The 23,662-nt window shown below is 42.2% G+C and overlaps 1 protein-coding gene across 1 annotated transcript in view; it reads left to right on the forward strand.

The window, feature by feature from the left end:
* Positions 1-2,734: 2,734 nt before the first annotated feature.
* Positions 2,735-23,662, forward strand: part of Myo81F (Myosin 81F) — a 718,007-nt gene continuing 697,079 nt past the window's right edge. Inside the window, exons 1-2 of the mRNA XM_068228961.1 lie at positions 2,735-2,961; positions 7,536-7,668. Of these exons, the coding sequence (XP_068085062.1) occupies positions 2,735-2,961; positions 7,536-7,668 (360 nt within the window). The remainder of the gene's footprint in view (positions 2,962-7,535; positions 7,669-23,662) is intronic.

Here is a 23,662-nt window from a genome sequence, read left to right on the forward strand (position 1 = left end):
ATAATACTTTCGTGTGGCTATTTCTAGCCGAGTGCAGCCCTTGTAAGGCAGACCCTCCAATGAGGGTGGGTGGCATCTGCCATGTGTAGGTAACTGCGTGTTAATGTGGTTGAGGATAGTGTTATGTGTGGTGTGCGAGTTGCAGGGATGTTGGGCACAGCACAAACACCCAGTCCCCGGGCCATTGGAATTAACCAATGAAGGTTAAAATCCCCGATCCGGCCGGGAATCGAACCCGGGACCCTTTGAACCGCAGGCCAGTACGTTGACCATTCAGCCAACGTGTCGGACAACTACGTTATTAAATGCATTATTCGAACATTCTACTTACCTGGTATTAGGCCTACCCAAAGAGATTTACAATCCCACAGAAAAAAGAAAATATGCATTGATTAAACCCGCAAATGTAACACTGGTGATTTTAACAATACGGCAGTGGCAATACGTAATTCTCGCAAGTCACCAAATAAAGTATGACTGTTTAGTGCCAACGTGCCAGATTAGCAGTAACTGTACGACGTTATTTCGGCAAGTTGGGTCCCTAAACTGTATGGTTGGCGACACTGAATCGAACCCAGCAGTTGGAAAATAACCATAAATCACTACTTTCACAGGGGTGAAAGAGTGGGGGATTCGTTCTGGAGCGAAGCTCTGCATTCGGGAGGCGGGTGGGTTCGAACCCCACCAACGGTTGTCCTGAGAATGCATTTCTGTAGTTTCCCATGTTCACTTCCAGGCAAATGCCGCGACAGTTTCTCTTCGTAGACCGCAGCCGATTCTTTCCACCTCGTTACCCAGTTTTTGATTTACTGTCATTCATTTAATATTCATAAGCTCCTCACCTGAGGTTGGCATCAAAACGTGCTTCTGGTCGTTAAAACAAGCCATAAAATATCATCTTACCTAATCCCCGACCCCATATCAGGAAACTGGTCTAAAGGGAAGACGTACAGCCTATCCGATGGTGGTGATTATTGTTTGAAGAGGAAGTACAACTAGGCAACCATCCTGTATATAACAATGTACGTTAAGTGCTCAGCCCGGAGATCGGGATGGTCATCAACAGTTCCACCATCAGCTGCCGTAGATGGCCTAGGTGTCACTGAAGAAGCGTACTAGGAAAATGAGAAGTGAGGTAGTTTCTCGTTGCTTTCCTCACTGAGCTAGAAGTTGCTATTACATATCAGTCTGCTAAGCCCACTGAAATGAACGCACCAACCGACCCTATGAGTAATATTTTCACACCATTCATGACAGGAAATGGCATTACTAGCATCACTCATACCTCGGTCACTTTCATATTGTCAAAGCCAAGGATCAGACTGGGACTGGTAAATGAAAGTAACAAAATTGCTGTAGCCCGTACCAGAAGACAGAGTGCACTGAGAACACTAGATCTTGCCAGCAAAGGCATAATATAACACTAATCAGGGAGAAAACATGGAAGGGATCCGACACTTCGAAAAATGAAGGTATGGGCCAAAGAAAGACAGGGGCCACAAAGGCGTGCACATGAAAGACTGCCTTGGATTCACAAACCTAATACCTTCAAGGTCGGAAAAGAACGAGAGTTGACCAGTGGAGGTCGGATAGGATATAGGGTGCTATTCTTCCGCCCCCACCCACAGGGCGTTACAGTGTATCTCAACTGTTTACCTAATTCATAGGTGGGTAATGCGAGAGTCCCGTACCTCGAGCTAACGGCATGATCACTGTAAGGGCAGAGAGCAGCTGACTTCTATGCAGTTTGTGCTGTAAACACTAGATGGCGATATGCGGAGTCAGGGCGCTAGCTAAGGCACAGCAGTGTACTTGGCTGGGTATATTATATTTACGCAGTTCAGTCGCACAGTTAGTTTGTTGTTCATTGTTTATGCTGTATTCCTAAACAAGCTTTCATGTTGGCCTGCAGTATTTCTATGAGTACAGGAAGTAGTCAAAGGAGTATTTCGTTACCACATGTCAAAATAATTAAATGAATAGACTATAATTTTTTTTTTTTTTTTTTTGCTAGTTGCTTTACGTCGCACTGACACAGATAAGTCTTATGGCGACGATGGGACAAGGAAGGGCTAGGAGTGGAAAGGAAGCGGCCGTGGCCTTAATTAAGGTACAGCCCCAGCATTTGCCTGGTGTGAAAATGGGAAACCACGGAAAACCATTTTCAGGGCTGCCGACAGTGGGGTTCGAACCTACTATCTCCCGAATACTAGATACTGGCCGCACTTATGCGACTGCAGCTATCGAGCTCGGTGGGACTATAATTAAATGCATTTACTTAGCGCATGGCGTTTGTATACAAAATAACTTATTTTGTTTCCTCACCATGATCCAATGCACTGAATATAAGAATGCATAGGCACAGTAAAACTGTAAAGAGTTTAAGTGTTTAGATACGCGCCTCTTCACTAGTTGTAACCGAGAGCCGTGCAAGCAGCTGTTAGGCTGTACCTTCCGTCAGAGCGCATACAGTGCTTCTTTACCTGCCTCAACTGGACCGCGATATTGTGGTCTAGGAAACGAGCAGCAAACAAGTACAAGAATAACTTAATGCAGCGAACAAAACATTGGAAAAATGTTGTATGAAGTACAGAGCAGAAAAAGCAACACCGTGGTGATATCGAGAGGAGAAAGACAAGGGAAGGGCATTGTGAAACTTGGTGGTGAAAGCCTTGAAATTGTTGACAGTTTCAAATACCTAGAAAGTGAATTAATGCAGAATACAAGATAGGATATGGAAATTAGCAAGAGGGTGCAACAGGGCAGTGCATTCTACCAGAGTGTAAGGAGCCTTATCTGGAATAAGGAAATACCAAGGAAGTGTAAAGAGAGAGTGTACAGAATGTATTATGCGCCCATATTGACTTACGCAGCTGAGATCTGGAGAGTGACACGTAGGGAGGAGAGTAGAATTCAAGCTAGCGAAATGAAATACCTAAGAATTATGATAGGAATTACAAGGTAAGACAGAGTGAGAAAGGAAGATGTTAGAGAGGAAGTCGGAATAGATTATCTAAATGAGAAAATTGATAGAGGTGGTTTGGACATGTAAAAAGGTTGGAGAAGAAAATAATACCAAAAAACCGATGACTGAGATTAAGTTATTTACAATCAATATCAACCAATCACTACTGATCTGCATTTAGGGCAGTCGCCCAGGTGGCAGATTCCCCATCTGTAGTTTTCCTAGCCTTTTCTTAAATGATTGCAAAGAAATTGGAAATTTATTGAACACCGGGCGAGTTGGCCGTGCGCGTAGAGGCGCGCGGTTGTGAACTTGCATCCCCGAGATAGTAGGTTCGAATCCCACTATCGGCAGCCCTGAAAATGGTTTTCCGTGGTTTCCCATTTTCACACCAGGCAAATGCTGGGGCTGTACCTTAATTAAGGCCACGGCCGCTTCCTTCCAACTCCTAGGCCTTTCCTATCACATCGTCGCCATAAGACCTATCTGTGTCGGTGCGACGTAAAGCCCCTAGCAAAAAAAAAAAAAAAAAGAGAAATTATTGAACATCTCCCTTGGTAAGTTATCCCAATCCCTAACTCCCTTTCCTATAAATGAAAGTTTGCCCCAATTTGTCCTCTTGAATTCCAACTTTAGCTTCATATTGTGATCTTTCCCAGTTTTAAAGACACCACTCAAACTTATTCGTCTACTGATGTCATTCCACGCCATCTCTCCACTGACAGCTCGGAACATACCACTTAGTCGAGCAGCTGGCCTTCTTTCTCCCAAGTCTTCCCAGCCCAAACTTTGCAACATTTTTGTAACGCTACTCTTTTGTCGGAAATCACCCAGAATAAAGCGAGCTGCTTTTAGGATTTTTTTCCAGTTCTTAAATCAAGTACTCCTGGTGAGGGTCCCATACACTGGAACCATACTCTAGTTAGGGTCTTATCAGAGATTTATATGCCCTCTCCTTTACATCCTTACTACAACCCCTAAATACCCTCATAACCATGTGCAGAGACCTGTACCCTTTATTTATAATCATATTTATGTTATTGTCCGCCTCTGTGGTGTAGTGGTTAGTGTGATTAGCTGCCACCCCCAGAGGTCCGGGTTCCATTCCCGGTTCTGCCACGAAAATTTGAAAAGTGGTACGAGGGCTGGAACGGGGTCCACTCAGCCTCGGGAGGTCAACTGAGTGGAGGTGGGTTCGATTCCCACCTCAGCCATCCTCGACGTGGTTTTCCGTGGTTTCCCACTTCTCCTCCAGGCGAATGCCGGGATGGTACCTAACTTAAGGCCACGGCCGCTTCCTTCCCTCTTCCTTGCCTATCCCTTCCAATCTTCCCACCCCTCCACAAGGCCCCTGTTCAGCATAACAGGTGAGGCCGCCTGGGCGAAGTACTGGTCATTCTCCCCAGTTGTATCCCCCGACCAAGAGTCTGAAGCTCCGGGACACTGCCCTTGAGGCGGTAGAGGTGGGATCCCTCGCTGAGTGCAAGGGAAAAGCCGAATATGGAGGGTAAACAGATGATGATGATGATGATGATTTATGTTATTACCCTAATGAAGATCTTTCCTTATACTAAGACCTAGGTACTTACAATGATCCCCAGAGGGAACTTTCACCCCATCAGAACAAAGTGAATCGACTCAATGAAGAGGAGTGCAAGAAGAAGAAACCTGGACTGGGACAAACTCATGGAAGAGGAATGGTGGAAGGAGAGAGGAAGGTGGAGAAGTGCCATAAATGCCCCGGCTCGGCTGGAACTGGGGAGGATGATGAAGCAAACAATAAGATCCAGCTAAATCCTACATCCTTCTGGGACACAGCGGTACGGACAACATGATCGCACAGTGAATCTGTCAGACCTCACACGTCATCATCATCATCATCTGTTTACCCTCCAGGTTCGGTTTTTCCCTCGGACTCAGCGAGGGATCCCACCTCTACCGCCTCAAGGGCAGTGTCCTGGAGCTTCAGACTCTTGGTCGGGGGATACAACTGGGGAGTATGACCAGTACCTCGCCCAGGCGGCCTCACCTGCTATGCTGAACAGGGGCCTTGTAGGGGGATGGGAAGATTGGAAGGGATTGGCAAGGATGAGGGAAGGAAGCGGCCATGGCCTTAAGTTAGGTACCATCCCGGCATTCGCCTGGAGGTGAAGTGGGAAACCACGGAAAACCACTGCGAGGATGGCTGAGGTGGGAATCGAACCCACCTCTACTCAGTTGACCTCCCAAGGCTGAGTGGACCCCGTCCCAGCCCTCGTACCACTTTTCAAATTTCGTGGCAGAGCCGGGAATCGAACCCGGACCTCCGGGGGTGGCAGCTAATCACGCGAACCACTACACCACAGAGGCGACCTCACACGTACTGTAGCAAATAATAATAATAATAATAATAATAATAATAATAATAATAATAATAATAATAATAATAATAATAATAATAATAAGCTGGTTCAGGTTGTGTAGCTGTTAGCTTGCACTCGTGAGACTGAGTTCTAACCCCACTCTCGTCCGGCCCTGCGGTGTAGGGGGCAACGCGTCCGCCTGCCACCCGGCGGCCCCGGGTTCGATTTCCGGCCGGGTCAGGGTTTTTTACGTAATTTTAAATGATTAATAACCCTGGACTGGGTGTTTGTGTTGTCCTTAACGTTCCTTTCCTCACAATCAACACTTTACACTTCCGCCATTTACATAATATACGCAGGTTCCTCACATATGGTGCAAGTAGAGGCAGAAGGTCTTCATAGGTCGACGCCCCGAGTAAATAGCTTTGAAAGAAAAAAAAGACCACTCTCGGAAGGCCTGAAGATAATTTTTTGTGGTTTCCCATGTTCAAACCAGGCAAATACTGGGACTGTATCTTAATTAAGGCCACGGCCGCTTCCTTCCCAGTCCTAGCCCTTTCCTGTCCCATCGTCGCCATAAGACATATATGTGTCGGTGCTACGTAAAGCCAATAGAAAAAAGAAGAAGAAAATATCATAGGTAAGAACCAACATTTTATTATAACCAAGTATCACAGCAGCCGAATTTCTAACATAAATGCCCCTGTCTGATCCTATAACCCCTCAGTTCAATCAGCTACTGTACAACATTGGTAGCCTAAGTACTCTGCCATATACATCCTCCATATATTCGAAATATATATATGAAGCAATAATTCTTTTGTAGTATTTCTCATCCTTCAAATATGTACTTTCTTTTTTGGGTAGATTGTATTATGTTCTGAACACCTTCCAGCCATAATTATATGTACTTAGAAATAAAGGCCTATGAAGTAAAATAGTATCTCGTGTACATAGATTATTATATGTAGCACAGCAAATATGAAACACTGATATATCCGACTTAAATCATATTTTACATAATTGTCCCTTACTTGTAAGTCCAAAATAATGATAGACCGGACGAGTTGGCCGTGCGGTTAGGGGCACGCAGCTGTGAGCTTCCATCCGGAAGATAGTAGGTTCGAGCCCCAATGTCGGCAGTCCTGAAGATGGTCTTCCCTGGTTTCCCATTTTCACACCAGGAAAATGCTGCGGCTGCACCTTAATTAAGACCACGGCCGCTTCCTTCCAACTCCTAGCTCTTCCCTGTCCCATCGTCGCCATAAGACCTATCCGTGTCGGTGCGACGTAAAGCAACTAGCAAAAAATCCCAACCGAGTCGATTCCACGATATTCAGCACAGGAGGAGGCGAGCACCTTTTGTGCGTGTCGTTTTCACCGCTTGATTGTTTTTTCTCCATATCAATTTCTTTTTTGACTTGCGTTATAATGGAGCATTTTAATTGCTTTCATTTTAAGTAATGTGTGTACCTACATCGCCATACACAAGTATGATCGATGTGTCAACACTGCTTCAGTTTTCTTGAGTTCGAGTTCTCTTGCCATATCCTTCCTGCTTGCCTTTCCACTTCCCTACTGAACAGCACGCGATTACTCAGCTGATAAAATCTAGCCAAAGACAAGTCTTGACCAAAGACTTTGTTGTTAAATTGTAATATCGAGCTGTACTGCTTCTGCACCTAGTGCCAAACTGTTATTTTCTTTTTACATACATACATACATACATACATACATATTATCCGCGAAATTTTTAGTCTCGGGCTGAGTGGCTCAGACGGTTGAGGCGCTGGCCTTCTGACCCCAATTTGGCAGGTTCGATCCTGGCACAGTCCGGTGGTATTTGAAGGTGCTCAAATACGTCAGCTTCGTGTCGGTAGATTTACTTGCACGTAAAAGAACTCCTGTTGGAAAAATTTCGGCACCTCGGCGTCTCCGAAAACCGAAAAAGTAGTTAGTGGGACGTAAAAAACAGTTCTTATAATGACCCACCTGTTACAGTTTTGTATTTTCCTCGTAGGTGTCTTCCCTGCTGATATCAGTTTGGTCTTAGAAATGCTACAGTAATTTTCATATCACATTCTCTGGATTACTTTTCTAGTTCTAAGATATTAGATTGCAGGCTTTCAGCACAGTCTGCCATTAAGGCGACGCTTTTTCTTAAAATGTAATTGTATTTGCATTTCAAATGATTCATATGGTATTAATCATGTATCTATATTTTAAAGAACTCTTGTTTTGGTGTGTGTTGCAGGCTGCAGCCCGGAGGCGGGTGTGCCCGACATGACGGCCATCTCCGACATCGATGAGATAGGGATCAACAGGAATCTGCAGGCGCGTTACGATCGCGACCAGATATACGTATCCTTTGCACGGTATTGTATATGTTTTGGAAAGATACGAATAATGTTTTTGTGTAGAATGTCATCAGTGATCTCAATTTGTACTTTATTCTATAACAAATTCTCGAAAGTCCATTGAGAGTTCCAAATAATTTTCAGCTGCTGAGAATACTAAATATGAAACCATCTTGGATGATTAATCGGTGCGGTAAATTGCTAGCTTTCTTCAGACGCTAGGATGTTTGAAGTGATAGATATTAGGATGTGCGTGATAGTACTGTGGCTAATCGTAAGTTAGGGTTTATATGATAATTGTAATCATGAAGTTCATGACTAGTGTTATGGCTAAGTTAGAATTTATAAGATATTGCAATCAGAATCAGGAGGTATATAAAGTGGAAAAGTTGCTCTCCTCTATCCTGGCGACTAAGTTTTGAATTCAAGCGATTGCCGCGTGGAGTATTTATCGGGAAAAATCATTACTGTCCGGAGGAGCATCAGGCATTAAGCTTCTGACTAACATCCATAATGAGCCAAGATGGCTTTAACTGCCCTAGAAATAAGCGAATACAGTTTTTAATTAATCTATTTAGTATCAAATGTTTTTTTATGTGGATACAGTGTGTATTTTGTGCATATCGTCGCTGCGGGAGCAATATCGCATATCTGACGATACTCTTCTTACCTATTATTATTTTCCTTAAGACTTTCCACGTCTCCCAGCCACATACGGATATGCAGTCCATCAGAACAATTTTCGTTGTGTTTATTTTTCCTATGCTAGTGTGTAAAGGAAAAATAAGCAAAATAAACCTTACCGTACCGCTCTGTAGGAGTGTATGTTTGCGTAACGTATTTATGAACTCCTACAGTATAATGTACAGAATGGCCCAAAAGTTCGTTAACATTTGACGAGGCAATACTTCACGTAATATTGGAGGTAGGGAGGTAATAATTGGCAAACATGATTGGCATGACATGGGGTTTTATTGACACAAAAATAAAGTACACAAAATGACCAATAGATGGTGCTGGATAGAAACACGTCGGGTACAAATGGCCACACATGCTTGACATGACATAGGTTTTTTATTGACACAAGCAACGAGTGCACAAACAGGCCAACAGATGGCGCTGGACAGCAACACGTCATTGATGCCGCGTGAGACCCATGTACGGTATAAAAGGAGTTGTCGTGAGAGAGGGCGTCAGATGTGCTTGCAATCGCGGCATGTTGACGTTACCAGAAAAGGCACTGTTAGTGAAGCTTTATTTACTTTATTTTGGTGTCGATAAAGGCCCATGTCATACCAATCATGTTATCATTCCATCTTAATATCACTAACTTTGACTATTTTATTTACACTATTACTTTTGTTATTGTTAACATATTTCATTTCTTCGTCTTATTGTTACCATTCTTTTTTGCATAATTTAAAAGTAGTAGTTATTTTTTAGAGTGTTCTTGTTTAAGTCAAGTTAACCTCGTCAAGATAAATAAAACATCTTATTATTGAGAATGGAGGTTCCCCAATACTGCTTTGTCGATGCTGCCTATAGCTTCCGCACTGTCAAGATCTATGTCTAGAGAGAGTCGTGCAAGTGTAGAGAAGCTGAAGAAATTACAAACACGCTTTCTTCTCCAGTGGTCCAGGACTGATTACATTGTCCCTCTGCTCATCTCAATCTTACACTTGCGATTTTTAAAAAAATCTGATAGTGAGTATTATATTTATTTGACTTCTCTCTTAACACACGTAGTCCTAGGGACTGAGTATAATAAGTTATACTTTGGTCTCTGCATGAATATTTCTTACTCAATGATAGTTCCCAAGGTAAGTTATTTTATCATCTGAACACGACTCTTAGCAAAATATCTACTACATTACAAACAAAGAATTCAATAGTAAATAAAACTCACACTGCTACTTCAAGTCGGATGGAAATATAAGCTTAAGAACTCACCACCATTGTAAACAAATAATGTAATCAATTCAGAATCAGTCAGTCGGTCACTCATGATCTGTATTTACGGCTGTCGTCTGGGTGGCAGATTCCTTATTAATTGTTTACGTGGTATTTTCCTAAATGATTTCAGAGGAGTGTGTAGTTTGTCGAATATCTCTCTTGGTAAATTCTTCCCATCCCTAATATTCCTCTTTCTATAAGCGAATATTTGCCCCAACTGGTCCTCTTGAATTCCAGCTTTATCTTCGTATTATGAACTTTCCTACTTTTATTATTATTCGTCGCCATAAGAAGTATCTGTGTCGGTGCGTCGATGAAGCAGATGGCAAAAAAATGTATATTTATGTATTTTTTCCCCCAAAATTGTTGCTGCAATTCGTGAACGGCAGATGTAGAAATAACAAGCCTCACATACGCAAAAGTGTCCCCATCTTTGTTGATTAAATATGAGTTACCGTACATAATTAATGTTAATAGTTTTACGTCCAACTAACTACATTTGACGGTTTTCGGAGACGCCGAGATGCCGGAATTTTGTCCGGCAGGAGTTCTTTTACGTGCCAATAAATTTACCGACAGGAGGCTGACGTATTTGAGTGCCTTCAAATACCACCGGGCTGAGCCAGGATCGCCGTACGTACTAAGTTGGGATCAGAAGGTCAGTGTCTCAACTCTCTGAACCACTCATCGCGGTTTATTGTACATACTGAGATCTGTGTATGTTACATAATATACAGTATACTATAATTTTACACGTTAGCATTGCTATGTACATATACACATAACTCCTATGCATGACCACATCATATAAACTTCATATAAACAGTTTCAATTTACAGGGGTTTTAAAGCCCTTCACTTAGTGGCAAAATTGTTGTAGAGGAAGGTCCTTTATTTCACGAGGAAGGTGATTCCGGAGTAGAACAGAGCGAATGTAAAATCCGTTGTTGTTCTAGCGAAAGGGAGAAACAGAGGGACACATTGTGCTCTACGGACTGGGCGATATGATAGCTGGAGGCGGTGAAAGGGGGACAATTGAACAGCGCCAGCCAGAGATTTTCGGAGACAGATAAGGTCTATTTGATATCGCACGTCGTTAATAGATGTTAATAATTTATTTGTAACTTTATTACCTTGTCTGTAAATGAGTTGCTCTGCTCGATGTTGGATTGCGCTTAACTTTTTGATGATTTCCTCACTGGTGGGATGTCAGGCAGGAAGACCGTAACAGTAGAGCGGGAAATATACACCGGTCGGAGTGCACAGCTTCTAGATCAGGGGTTTCAATTTCAAGGGATCGAGGGGCACACTAGAAACCTTAGGCATGATCACGGGCCGTTCTCTAACAATAGGCCAATGTTTGTAAAATTCTACAAATAGAACAGAGATATCGGTATGAAATAATATGCATAGTTCAGTTGAAACGAAGGTTTAATCATTTTAATTGCTTAAAGCGCTATGTTGCAATTGTATTTTTAAAAACACTATTATACCCAGGACAATTGAATTTAGGAGAAGAACACCCAACAATGTCAGTTAATGTTATACAAATGACAGAAAGTAAAAAAGAAGAACGACTATCGGAAGACAAACTGAAATTTATAATATAGTCAAAACAAAACAAATAGTGTGAAGGGAACAACGATATACAGCTGCAAGAGCCTAAAATCCTAGCAATGTACTTTCAGGAGTACTTCCTGAAATATTTCTTCGAGTGTGCGGCACTGTCTACCAATCAGAGAAGAAACAAAGAACTGAAACCGCTTCTTACACCAGTGGCAATTAAAGTATTTTTTGATATTCATTCTATCTTACGTTGCATAAAATGTTCACAGTGAGGTTGGCATGGAGTTCAAGATTTGTTATGGATCCCATAGCCATTTTTATAATGGTTAAGATCTAGCACTGGCATTTGTGAGGGTTTATTTTCCGCCGAAGTTTGGATTTTAATTTTTTAAATCAAAAATAATCTATTCAGAGCAAGTGAATACTTAAAACAGCAAATAATATTAAAGAATGAATTAGTTCTGACTTGGTTCTACAAAGGGTACAAAAATGAATACATGGGAAGGAAGCGACCGTGGTCTTAATTAAGGTACATTTGACTGGTGTGAAAATGGGAAACAACGGAAAACCATATTCAGGGCTGCCGACAGTGGGGTTCGAACTCACTATCTCCCTAATACTGGATACTGGCCGCACTTAAGTGACTGCAGCTGTATAGATAGATAGATAGATAGATAGATAGATAGATAGGTGTCGTTATTGCCGTAATTAAGGCCATTAACCACTCCCTTACACTAAACCAATTATTGTACATTAGAATGAGTATTAATGCTATCGTAATTAATATAAATAACGTATATCAATACGATAATTGACATCACATGGGATGTATCTTTAAGTGTTTACAGTGAACAATTTCGTAACTGGCATTCCCTACATTTGAAACTGTCGTACATGTGTTCCTAACAAACAGCACTGCATACGAAACTGCTCTTCTTTGGACTATAAATACACTTCACAGTCCTTCATTAATGTTGAGGCTACGTGAGTTAATGATTTCATCCTGCCACGGTACGCAGTCTACTGTATTAAAGTAGGTCGTTTTAAAAGTGATCACGGACTCCCATTGCATCTGAAGTAGCATTTCCTCCTGTGAGGCTTATCCTGTGCGGAATGGAGAGAGGCCATCAAGATGACAGCGAACGTGTGCGCCGTTCGCTCCGTGCCAGGAAGGTCCCAGGACAACACCCTCTGTCGGCGTTGCCACAGAGAGCACGAAACCCTTGCCCATGTCCTGGGAGCCTGCCCTCACGGGGAGGTATTGAGAAATTCCCGCCATCATACAATACGACACATGATTGCGACCTTGCTGAGGGATCACGGTTTCACGGTGCACGAAGAGGTCTCTGGCCTAGCTACCGACGGGAGTAACAGACGTATTGACATGATAGCCTTTCAACCAGCTAGCAAGCAAGGACTAATCTTAGATCCCACAATACGCTTCGAGTCGCACGTTGGCCAGGCCGAAGAGGTGGACGCCGAAAAGAAGTCAATTTACCAGCCAACTGTAAACTACTATAAAGATAAATATCACCTAGACAATATTTCCGTCCATGGACTCATGATCGGAGCTCGAGGCACAATCCCTAAATTTCTTGTACAGCTATGGGATTCTCTCGGTCTCAGCCGGACACGACTCCACGACATCGCTATCGCCGCAATACGAGGTTCAGTGACCATACTCCGCAATCAACTATATAACATCTGAAGAACCGTATAGCAAATCTATTCCTGAGCCTTTTGGGGAATCTTCTACCTGGCACACTAGCAAAGTCAACAGTAACTTAGAAGACAAAATACTGTGTAGTCGACATACTTTGTCCTTGTGGCAGCCTCCGCATGGGGGAAGTTGTAATAATAATAATAATAAAAATTAAATTGTACTATCTGTAATAATTATTGAAATTGCAAAACAGTGAACATTGAAGTACCGCTGAGACTCAGCTTTATCGTGCAATAAACATTCAAATAAGTTTGAACACTCTTCTTTCGGCTCTCTTGTTAATAATTTCATGCACCCAGAATCTTCTCCGATCTCTCGTCATTTTCTGCCTCCTCATACAAAAGTGCTAGCGCTATCAGATCCTCCATTGCAAGCCTTAAAGTACGTTTTAACGATTCGGAGGACAATCCAAAATTCTTAACCGATTTTTTTGAGTTTCGTACCATAAAACACAAAATATTAGACTAAAAATTTCATATAAAACCTTTTCTGACTTATCTTCACCCACAAATAATGTTTAATAAAAAACAATTTTCAAAATGTCATAAAATTTCCAAAAATGTTGTAATCTTGACATTGTTTTCACCAAGTTGAAGGATTTCTTTCATAGAATGTTGTGAACTAGGATCTTCTAATTATCAAAGACAGAAAGGGAGCTAGACATCATTTTTGACAAAAGTTTTAAAATAATTAATCAGCCTTGTTAAAATGCTTATAATAATAATAATAATAACAACAATAATAATATTCACAATATTAACGAAGTACTAGTTTACAACATTCTCACATCCATTAGCTTTAATTTAATCTATCATTGAGTTTTCTATCTCAATTTTAAGGATATTTAAATTTATTTGAAGTGTGGGAAGGTGTGCAAAAAATTATATTCTAGCAAAACAGCACTGAAGTTTTAGAACTAAGTTGTAAACATAAGCCACTTACTTGGGCACCTTAAAACTTGCTTGCTCCTTTGGTTGGATCCTCTTTTAGTAGTTTTTTTGTCTTCTTTCAGTTTTCTTCTGCCTCTCAAGTACTGCCTCCTCTGCTTTTCTTCTGCAGTACTTTGATTTGTTCAACCGTACTGCATCTGCTTCAGGTACACCAGATGATGTGTACTTGCCAGGAGCAATTCCCATCCTCGTCAGTATTTCTATTTCCACTCTGTTTGCCCGGTTGAAATGGCAAACAGCATCTATCACTCCTAATTTTAAGGTATCAAGCCCCACATTTATGTCTCTTTAAGACACCTCCATACCATGGCAATGAATGACTCATTATCTTGAGTCAATCCATGCAAGGACTTAGAAAGCATTTCTGGGTCGGTGAGTCGCTCATATAGAGTGTTAAAGGACAGGCCTGGTTTGAAATTAATTTTTTCTATCTCATTATTTACTTTAGCTCGCTGATAAGAGCACCAGCTGTCAGCTCCGGCAGAACACCTATGGTGGGTGGGACGGTCCTTTGTTGCTATTAAATGGTACAATGTGGCCCATATGCCATTTGACATGGCGTGAATACTGCTTGTGTTGGAACGTAAAGCAATTTTCCAAATAATTGTGCATCTTATCGATGAGTGCTCCTGTCAATTGGGGAGTTCATAATCACACTGTATTACAGCTGAAGCAACTAGGGCAAGCTAATGCAGATAATATACAGTATGTGTAAAGCACTCTATGTCAATAATAATATTGTCAATGTCACTAACACTGTCAGATTCAATATTTACAGACGAAAGTTTGGACTGAGAAGCACTAGCAAATGATTCCCTTACATTAGGCCTACCTTCTGTCTCACTATTTATACTGACAGCACAAGTAACACTGACATTCACCTTGCTATGTCTATTTCCATGAATTTTTCTCTTCTTCTTTGCTCCACGTCGGCTTATAGAACCCATTTTATACACACTCACAGGGAAACAAACTATTTGGTCACAATGTGAAAGACTACTTAGTCACAAGGAAGCTGACATATTTGTTTATATCTGTTCCCTAAGAATTGAATAAAAGTCTTTGGAATATGCAGTTATTGACATCTGTTGGTCAGAACTGTGAGCTATATAATCAGGAGGCATGTCGTACCAAAGAGGTAAATTTGAATAAGAAAAACTGACGAGATGTTTACATGTAAGCAGGATACTGCAGCCAAGCCCCTTATCGGGCGCGCACGAGGCTATTTAAATATTATTTTCGGATACTTACAGTTGGAATATATGTATGAATTATATTTCATTTTGAAGTAGAGACTTCAAGCTTTCATTTTCAGTGAAAAAATTAAAATGGCATTTTTGGGCGAAAAAGGCGATTTCGAACGTTAATACATTTAGGTACAATGGAATCGCCTGTCTTCACAGTGTTAAACTATGCCTTATATAGGGAACATATTCGCATAAAACACTGCAGCTACAAATCAAAAATGTTGACATTGCATGAAAACATATATATTGCCTGTATAGAAACAATATTATTTTTAAGCAAGTGCTATTCCTGAGTGAGATACTAATCTATTTTTCAACGCTTTTAAAAAAAATATTTTCTTCTAAAACTCTCATTATAGTATATTTTGAAATAAAACTGTTTCAGTGCTTCTAGAGTACTATAATAAAAATGTTCTGAAAATTTCAGAAGAATTTTTTTTTTTTTTTTTTTTTGCTATTTGCTTTACGTCGCACCGACACAGATATGTCTTACGGCGACGATGGGATAGGAAAGGCCTAGGAATTGGAAGGAAGCAGCCGTGGCCTTAATTAAGGTACAGCCCCGGTATTTGCCTGGTATGAAAATGGGAAACCACGGAAAACCATCTTCAGGGCTGCCGACAGTGGGGCTCGAACCCACTATCTCCCGATTACTGATTTCAGAAGAATAGAGTCAGTAGAATCTGAGAAAATGTTCCTTGAATATGAACATTTGAAAAGGGAAACTGAGCTCAAACTTGACACATCCCTGCTGCATCTCACTTCCTTAGTCATGTCCAAAGGCATCCTGCAGACTTCTTTTGGCACTTCTTCTAACTTGTCTTGCTTTACTGGCTAAAATCTTGATTGGACTGTCTGCATTTCTGAGTCTAAGCTTATCTGAATCCAGTATTTTGTAATAACTTATTTCCGTCCGCCTCTGTAGTATAGTGGTTAGTGTGATAAGCTTCCTCGCCCCGATGTCCGGGTTCTATTCCCGACTCTGCCAAGAAATTTGAAAAGTGGTACGAGGGCTGGAACGGGGTCCACTCAGCTTCCGGAGGTCAACTGAGTAGAAGAGGGTTCGATTCCCACCTCAGTCTCCTCGAAGTGGTTTTCCATGGTTTCTCACTTCTCCTCCAGGTGAATGCCGGAATGGTACTTAAAGTCAAACCGCTTCCTTCCCTCTTCCTTGTCTATCCCTTTTCCCATCGCCCCATAAGGCCCCTGTTCAGCATAGTAAGTGAGGCCGCCTGGGCGAGGTACTTGTCTTCCTCTCCAGTTGTATCCCCCGACCCAAAGTCGCACGCTCCGGAACACTGCCCTTGTGGCGGTAGAGGTGGAATCACTCGCTGAGTCCGAGGGGAAAACCAACCCTGGAGGGTAAGCGGATTAAGAAAGAAAGAACTTATTTCCAGTGAGAAACTAAACTGGATAATATCTTTTGTTTTGCTGTTAATATGGTGATTTATATATTTTTTTAAATCATTGACAAATTTCATTTGTTTTGCTATTTGCTTTACGTCGCACCGACACAGATATGTCTTATGGCGACGATGGGATAGGAAAGGCCTAGGAATGGGAAGGAATCGGCCGTGGCTTTTATTAAGGTACAACCCCAGCATTTGCCTGGTGTGAAAATGGGAAACCACGGAAAACCATCTTCAGGGCTGCCGACAGTGGGGTTCGAATCCACTATCTCCCGATTACTGGATACTGGCCGCACTTAAGCGACTGCAGCTATCGAGCTCGGTACCAATTTAAAAAAAACCGGGCGAGTAGGCCGTGTGGTTAGGGGCGCGCAGCTGTGAGCTCGCATCCGAGAGATAGTGGCTTCGAATCCCACCTTAATTAAAGACACGGCCGCTTCCTTCCCATTCCTAGGCCTTTCCTATTCCATCGTCGCCATAAGACCTATCTGTGTCGGTGCGACGTAAAGCTAAAAAGAAAAGAAAAGAAGCTATTAACACAATGCCAATACTATATTACAATCTTACTATGGTATGTGATAGGAAAACATTATTTTCCTTCTTACATTCAGCCCTTATTTAAGCTTGTTTCATGAGCGGACATTTTCACTCCGGACAGTTTCTTAGGGTTGTAGGAAAGAGATGAAATATTCTCTACACGTATGTGATCGTGTATTTTTAAATTTCAGAATTAATAATTCCATAAATGCCATGTTGTGGTTTCAGTGGTGTTTTTAAGGTTCGTTTGTATAGTACTACAATGACATATTCTTCTGTGGTTTCATGTAATTCTTGTATGGTCTGGCCACCCTCTGTGAATGGGGTTGTGATTGAGGTTTGTGGTTCTCGCCACGAGATGAGAATGGTGTGTAATATGTCGCGATGTGGACGGTTTCAACTTGCCCGTTCCGCAGCTAAGCTGTAATAATTATGTATTAATACGATTTCACATAGGAGTAATCTGTCTGTCTGTTAGGTCATCAGCCCAGAGGCTGGTTGGATCCTCAAATAGCACCACCAAAGGTTATGCGGTTATAAGGAAACCGCAAAAACCAGTGGCAACACCAGAATGAGGCGTACTAGGCAAGACGAGGAGTGAGGTAGTTTGCCATTGACCGAGCTCGATAGCTGCAGTCGCTTAAGTGCGGTCAGTATCCAGTATTCGGGAGATAGTAGGTTCGAACCCCACTTTCGGCAGCCCTGAAGATGGTTTTCCGTGGTTTCCCATTTTCACACCAGGCAAATGCTGGGGCTGTACCTTAATTAAGGCCACGGCCGCTTCCTTCCCACTCCTAGCCCCTTCCGATCCCATCGTCGCCATAAGACCTATCTGTATCGGTGCGGCGTAAAGCAACTTGCAAAAAAAAAAAAAAAAAAGTTTGCCATTGCTTTCCTCACTTGGTCAGAAAGTGCTATTGCAGCACGACTGACCGTATGAGCAACACCTTTCGTAACACTCAGATGCGCTAGTCGTGCTCTGAATGTCATTACTCAGCACCACCCACACCCCAGCAGCTTCCATATTGTCACAGCCATGGATGAGACTGGGACTGCGGTGGAAGCTACGCTTTACTCTGGCCTGTGTCAAGAGATGGATACAAAAGTACTGTATCCATCAAGAAATGGCAGCAGGCAAATAGTGTAATATGGAAGCAATATCATTGAAGGATTAGAAACCGTGTCCGGATATGGTTACCTTGGCTCATGAAAAACAAAGGAAAACAAAGTCATCTCCGTACAGGCCATGAATCCCTTCGAGGGGTGGAAGGCTTCCACTGTCAATAACCTCGGTACTTGATGGGGTAGAGTGGTTAGTTCTACGTCCGGCCGCATTTGCCCCCCGGGAACCTGTAAATAGTCACATCAGTTTTGTTCTGTTCACGAAATTCTAGCATTCATATCCAAAACACATTTCTAAAGCGTCTAATTTCTTCTTGTGCTGGGACTATTTTTTGGTGTAGGTTGGGTGAATCTCAGGGACATGTACACGTTCGGAAGTGGAAATCTCGTGTCTTAAATTTTTCGACTTTCTGACGGGGAATCGAACTCACGTCCTTCCGGGCGAACAGAGCACACCTTTACCGCCTCGCCCAGGCAGCCCTTTATCTTCGCTCAACAGTCAGCTATAATGAAAACTGCCCCAAAGAGTGAATTACAGTGCCAAAGAAGGCAACGTGGTAACTTACTTCCATCTAGAAAGATGGGTCGCTTTCGATCTCGTTGAAGATACGGCTTGTTCAACACTCACCTTTTTCATCTTCCATCACGGAGCTGAAACGTGGACTGTCAGCGAATAGAACTGATTTGTCTATTTTACAGGAACTGCAAATTGACAAGATTATGTACAACATTGTGTATGTCTGCAACACAGTTCTGTGTCCACATTGCCCGTAGAGGAAAAGAAAATATGGAAAACCTAACCACATTCGGCCATTTCCTGGAAGAAGATCACGGGAAAGAGCTCCATCATGATGGAATGTCACTGGCCGCACAGTCAATTCTGCTTCCAGAAAGCACAAGAGAACACCATGTAGGTCTTTTACGAAGAGTGTTGTGGAGAATCGCGATCCCGAGAAGAGAGAGAGAGAGAAAAACAAACTGTATTTCTAGTATGGAATAATGTTTTGATCTTCCGTGTGTTCATTAATATTCTAAACCTAGACGTAGTTTATATAATAATAATAATAATAATAATAATAATAATAATAATAATAATAATAATAATAATAATAATGTCCACCTCTGTGGTGTAGTGGTTTGTATGATTAGCTGCCACCCCCGGAGGCCCGGGTTCGATTCCCCGTTTTGCCACGAAATTTGAAAAGTCGTACAAGGAGTGGAACGGGGTCCACTCAGCCTCGGGAGGTCAATTGAGTAGAAGTGGGTTCGATTCCCACCTCAGCCATCCTGGAAGTGGTTTTCCGTGGTTTCCCACTTCTCCACCGTGCAAATGCCGGAATGGTACCTAACTTAAGGCCACGGCCGCTTCCTTCCCTCTTCCTTGTCTACCCCGTTCAATCTTCCCATCTCCCTACAAGGCCCCAGTTCAGCATAGCAGGTGAGGACGCCTAGGTGAGGTACTGGTCATCCTCCTCCGTTGTATCCCCCGACTCAATGTCTCACGCTCCAGGACACTGCCCTTGAGGCGGTAGAGGTGGGATCCCTTGCTGAGTCCTAGACGGTAGGAATATTGTAAATAATAATAATATTAATAATAATAATGATAATAATAATAATAATAATAATAATAATAATAATAATAATAATAATAATAATAATAATAATAATAATAATAATAATAATAATAATGGCTTTACGTCCCCATAACTACTTTTACGGTTTTTGGAGAAGCCAGTGTGCCCTGATTTAATCCCACAGGATTACTTTTACGTGCCAGTAAATCTACCGACACGAGGCTGACGTGTTTAAGCACCTACAAATGCCACCGGACTGAGCCAGGATCGAATCTGCCAAGTTGGAGTCAGAAGGCCAACGCTCCAACCGTCTGAGCCAAACAGCCCAGCACGTAGTTCAAATGACTGTGGGTTATTATAAGTGATTTTTTGACATACATATATATTATGGCTGGGGGTTCATCTGAAAATCTGCGTCACGAAATTAGCGATTCAGAATGTGTGACGCGATGTTACCTAGCAACCGTGCAGGCTGTGATGTGAAGTAATGATGGATGGCCATGACTGAGATACATATTACCTTTTTCTTCGTTTGTTGACAAATTGCTTTACGCCGCACCGACACAGGTAGGTCTTACGGTAACGATGGGATAGGAAAGGGCTAGGAATGAGAAACCATCTTCAGGGCTGCCGACAGTGGGGTTCGAACCTATTGTCTCCCGAATTCAAGCTCACAGCTACGGGACCCTAACTGCACGGCCAGTTTGCTCGGTACCATATCTCTGCTATAACCATTAAACTAAAAATTTGGATAACTCAGAGATGTAGAACAATGTAATTCATTTTCCCGGTTATGGATGCTAAGCAATACGTCGGTGGATGTCGTGACGCTGATCACGTGCCACTCCTCATTTAACCGGGCAGCAGTCTTCTTGGCAAGGCACTTGGTACGCTGTTCGTGGCGCGGGTTTGTTTATACAATTCATTTTCCTTGTCTACATAAATAGAATTCATTCTTGAATTTTGACCCATATTTTTGTTACGCTCTGTATTTGGGGAGAGGACAAGGCGTGACAGAGGTGCGACGCCTCAAAGATTTCCACTCCCTGAGGAAATTTCCTGATGGAAGAACCAAGAATCGCCTGGCAGAGAGAGAACTAAGCAGAATTCCCAGTCGTTTCCGAGGCTGGTGACGGCAAAAGCTAGCTTTGAAAGCAGGGATTCGCGCAGCGTGTACTACAGCAATCAACATACACCTTTTGCTCAAATTACATATTTACGTTTTGAGATAATTGCTCGATTTACGTGTGTCTCATTAGACGCTCTGTCTCTTCTTCCATAATTCTTGTGAGAATTATGAATAATATAATAATAATAATAATAATAATAATAATAATAATAATAATAATAATAATAATAATAATAATAATAATAATAATAATAATAATAATTTACCGGGTGAGTTGGCCGTGCGGTTAGGGGCGCGCAGCTGTGAGCTTGCATTCGGGAGATAGTGGGTTCGAGCACCACAGTCGGCAGCCCTGAAGATGGTTTTCTGTGGTTTCCCACTTTCACACCAGGAAAATGCTGGGGCTGTGCCGTAACTAAGGCCACGGCTGCTTCCTTTCCACTCCTAGGACCTTCCTATCCCATCGTCATCATAAGGCGTATCTGTGTGGGCGCGACGTAAAAAACAAATTGTAAAAAAATACTAATTTCCAGCTCGCAGACCTGTATCCGAAGGTTCGCATATAAATGGGTACCTGTACCAAGCTTCAAGAAATGCAGTACTAACAAGCACAAGAAGGTAAGGTAACGTAAGGTAAGGTAAGGGTGTATTCTGCCCGAAGGTAGGTCCGAACCTCCGCAGAAGTGTGCCTGAGCCGGAGTTTACGTACGATAGAGTGGCCAGTTCCTTTCTGCTCCTCCATTCCCTTACCCCTCGCCAACAGCGCGTGGCAGTCCATCCAAATATTGACCACACCCAGTGTTGCTTAACTTCGAAGATCTCACGGGATCCGGTGTTTCAACACGGCTACGGCCGTTGGCTAACGAGCACAGGATCTTTAAAATATGAGTGCCTGAATGAAAGCTTACAATTTGTGATAATTTGTAGTAGGTGACCACCATTCGCCACTCATAAAAAGATAAAGATGTCTAGATGTGACTTGGCTCTGAAAGTAGACAGGCGTACTTTCTCCGTGACCTTATAATAATATGGAGTACATTATGACAAAGTTCACCTTTTAACGAACATTAGAATCCGTTGTGTGTCAGGTCGGGAAAGCATACAGTTTAACACATCACCCAAGCCGTCAGAGCTCAAAGCCGCCATCGTACGTTACAGAATAATTAACAAGGCAGTACAGTGACCTGTGATCTGTAGACCGTGCACCTCAAAGAGTAACTGTTAGATTTAACATCGGTCGGGTAATTTTATAACCTATTGTAGTGGAGGAGTTAACTGGCAGAGTAAACTCGGACAATAGCCACAGACTCCGCACAGTCAGAGGCGCGACACTCAGTAGAGAGCGCCCTTGTAAAGAATTATGAGGGTGTCTTAACCAAGCTGAAGGCTACTTGCAGCAGTACTCAAAATAATAATAATAATAATAATAATAATAATAATAATAATAATAATAATAGGGATAAACAATTCAAGAAAATGGTTTGGAATAATCCGCTGTAGAAGAAAGGATAGGCAAGATGGAAGGAGGATACGGAACAACTAGGAAAAAGACCTAAAAATACAACACTACAACACAGTAATCACACCCGAATGCCCATACGCGAGTAAAGGTCTAGTACTGAATTACAAGCTGAATAATTTAGAAGTACTGGAAAGAAAAATCATACGAAAAATACTCGGTCCGCTAAGAACTGTGGAACTCTGGAAACCAAGAAGTAATGATGAAATATACAGGAACATAGAAAACATAACACATACAATGCATTAAATTTTTTGGACATTTATACGGAATAGATGACAACAGGTTAACAAAAAATGTCTTCAAATATCTCTGGAACAAGAAGTCAGCAACAACCTGGATTCATGAAGTCAAGAAAGATTTGGAAAGAAACAACATAAGGGAAGAAGAAGCAACAGAAAGAGAGGTTTTTAGAAAGAAAGTGTTAAGAATGGAAGGATTCCAAGGTGGGGAGGGAAAGAAAACAGGCTCAAAATGGTCCGAGGAGTGGAAAATAAGGCTTAGTGAGCATATGAAGGAGTATTGGAGAAAAAAGAAGAAGGAACAACAAAGGATGAAGCATTGAAACTGTCACATGTCCATAGAACACCTTAACGGTGAAAGTAATAATAACAATAACAATAATAATAATACCGGGCTGATTGACTTAGGAGGTTGAGGCGCTGGCCTTCTGGTCCTGGCAGGTTCGATCTGGGTTAAGTCCGGCGGTATTTGAAGGTGCTCAAATACGTCGGTGTCATGTCACAGATTTACTGGCACGTAAAATAACACCTGCGAAACTAAATTCCGGCGCCTCGGTGTCTCCGAAAATTATCAGAAAATTAGTTAGTGGTACGTAAAGCCGATGATAATAATAATGATAAAGAATAAAACCAGACGAGTTGGTCGTGCGGTTGGGACCGCGCAGCTGTGTGCTTGCATCCGGCAGATAGTGGGTTCGAACCCCACTGTCGGCACCCCTGAAGATAGTTTTCCGTGGTTTCCCATTTCCATACCAGGCAAACGCTGGGGCTGTACCTGAATTAAGGCCACGGTTGCTTCCTTCCCACTATTAGCCCTTTCCTGTCCTATCGTCGCCATAAGACCTATCTGTGTCGGTGCGACGTAAAGGAACTTTAAAAAAATATTCATTCTGGAATTCAGAGATGGCGAATAATCAAAATGTCAATGGAATAAATGGCTGAATGGCGTGACGCAGTTTTCCGATGTGAAGGAGTCCAAGTGAAATTTCGAGTGAGGTAGGGCTCCTAATTTAGCTTACTTTGGTACC

Source organism: Anabrus simplex, chromosome 1 (assembly GCF_040414725.1).
Source record: "Anabrus simplex isolate iqAnaSimp1 chromosome 1, ASM4041472v1, whole genome shotgun sequence".
Classification (NCBI taxonomy): Eukaryota; Metazoa; Arthropoda; class Insecta; order Orthoptera; family Tettigoniidae; genus Anabrus; species Anabrus simplex.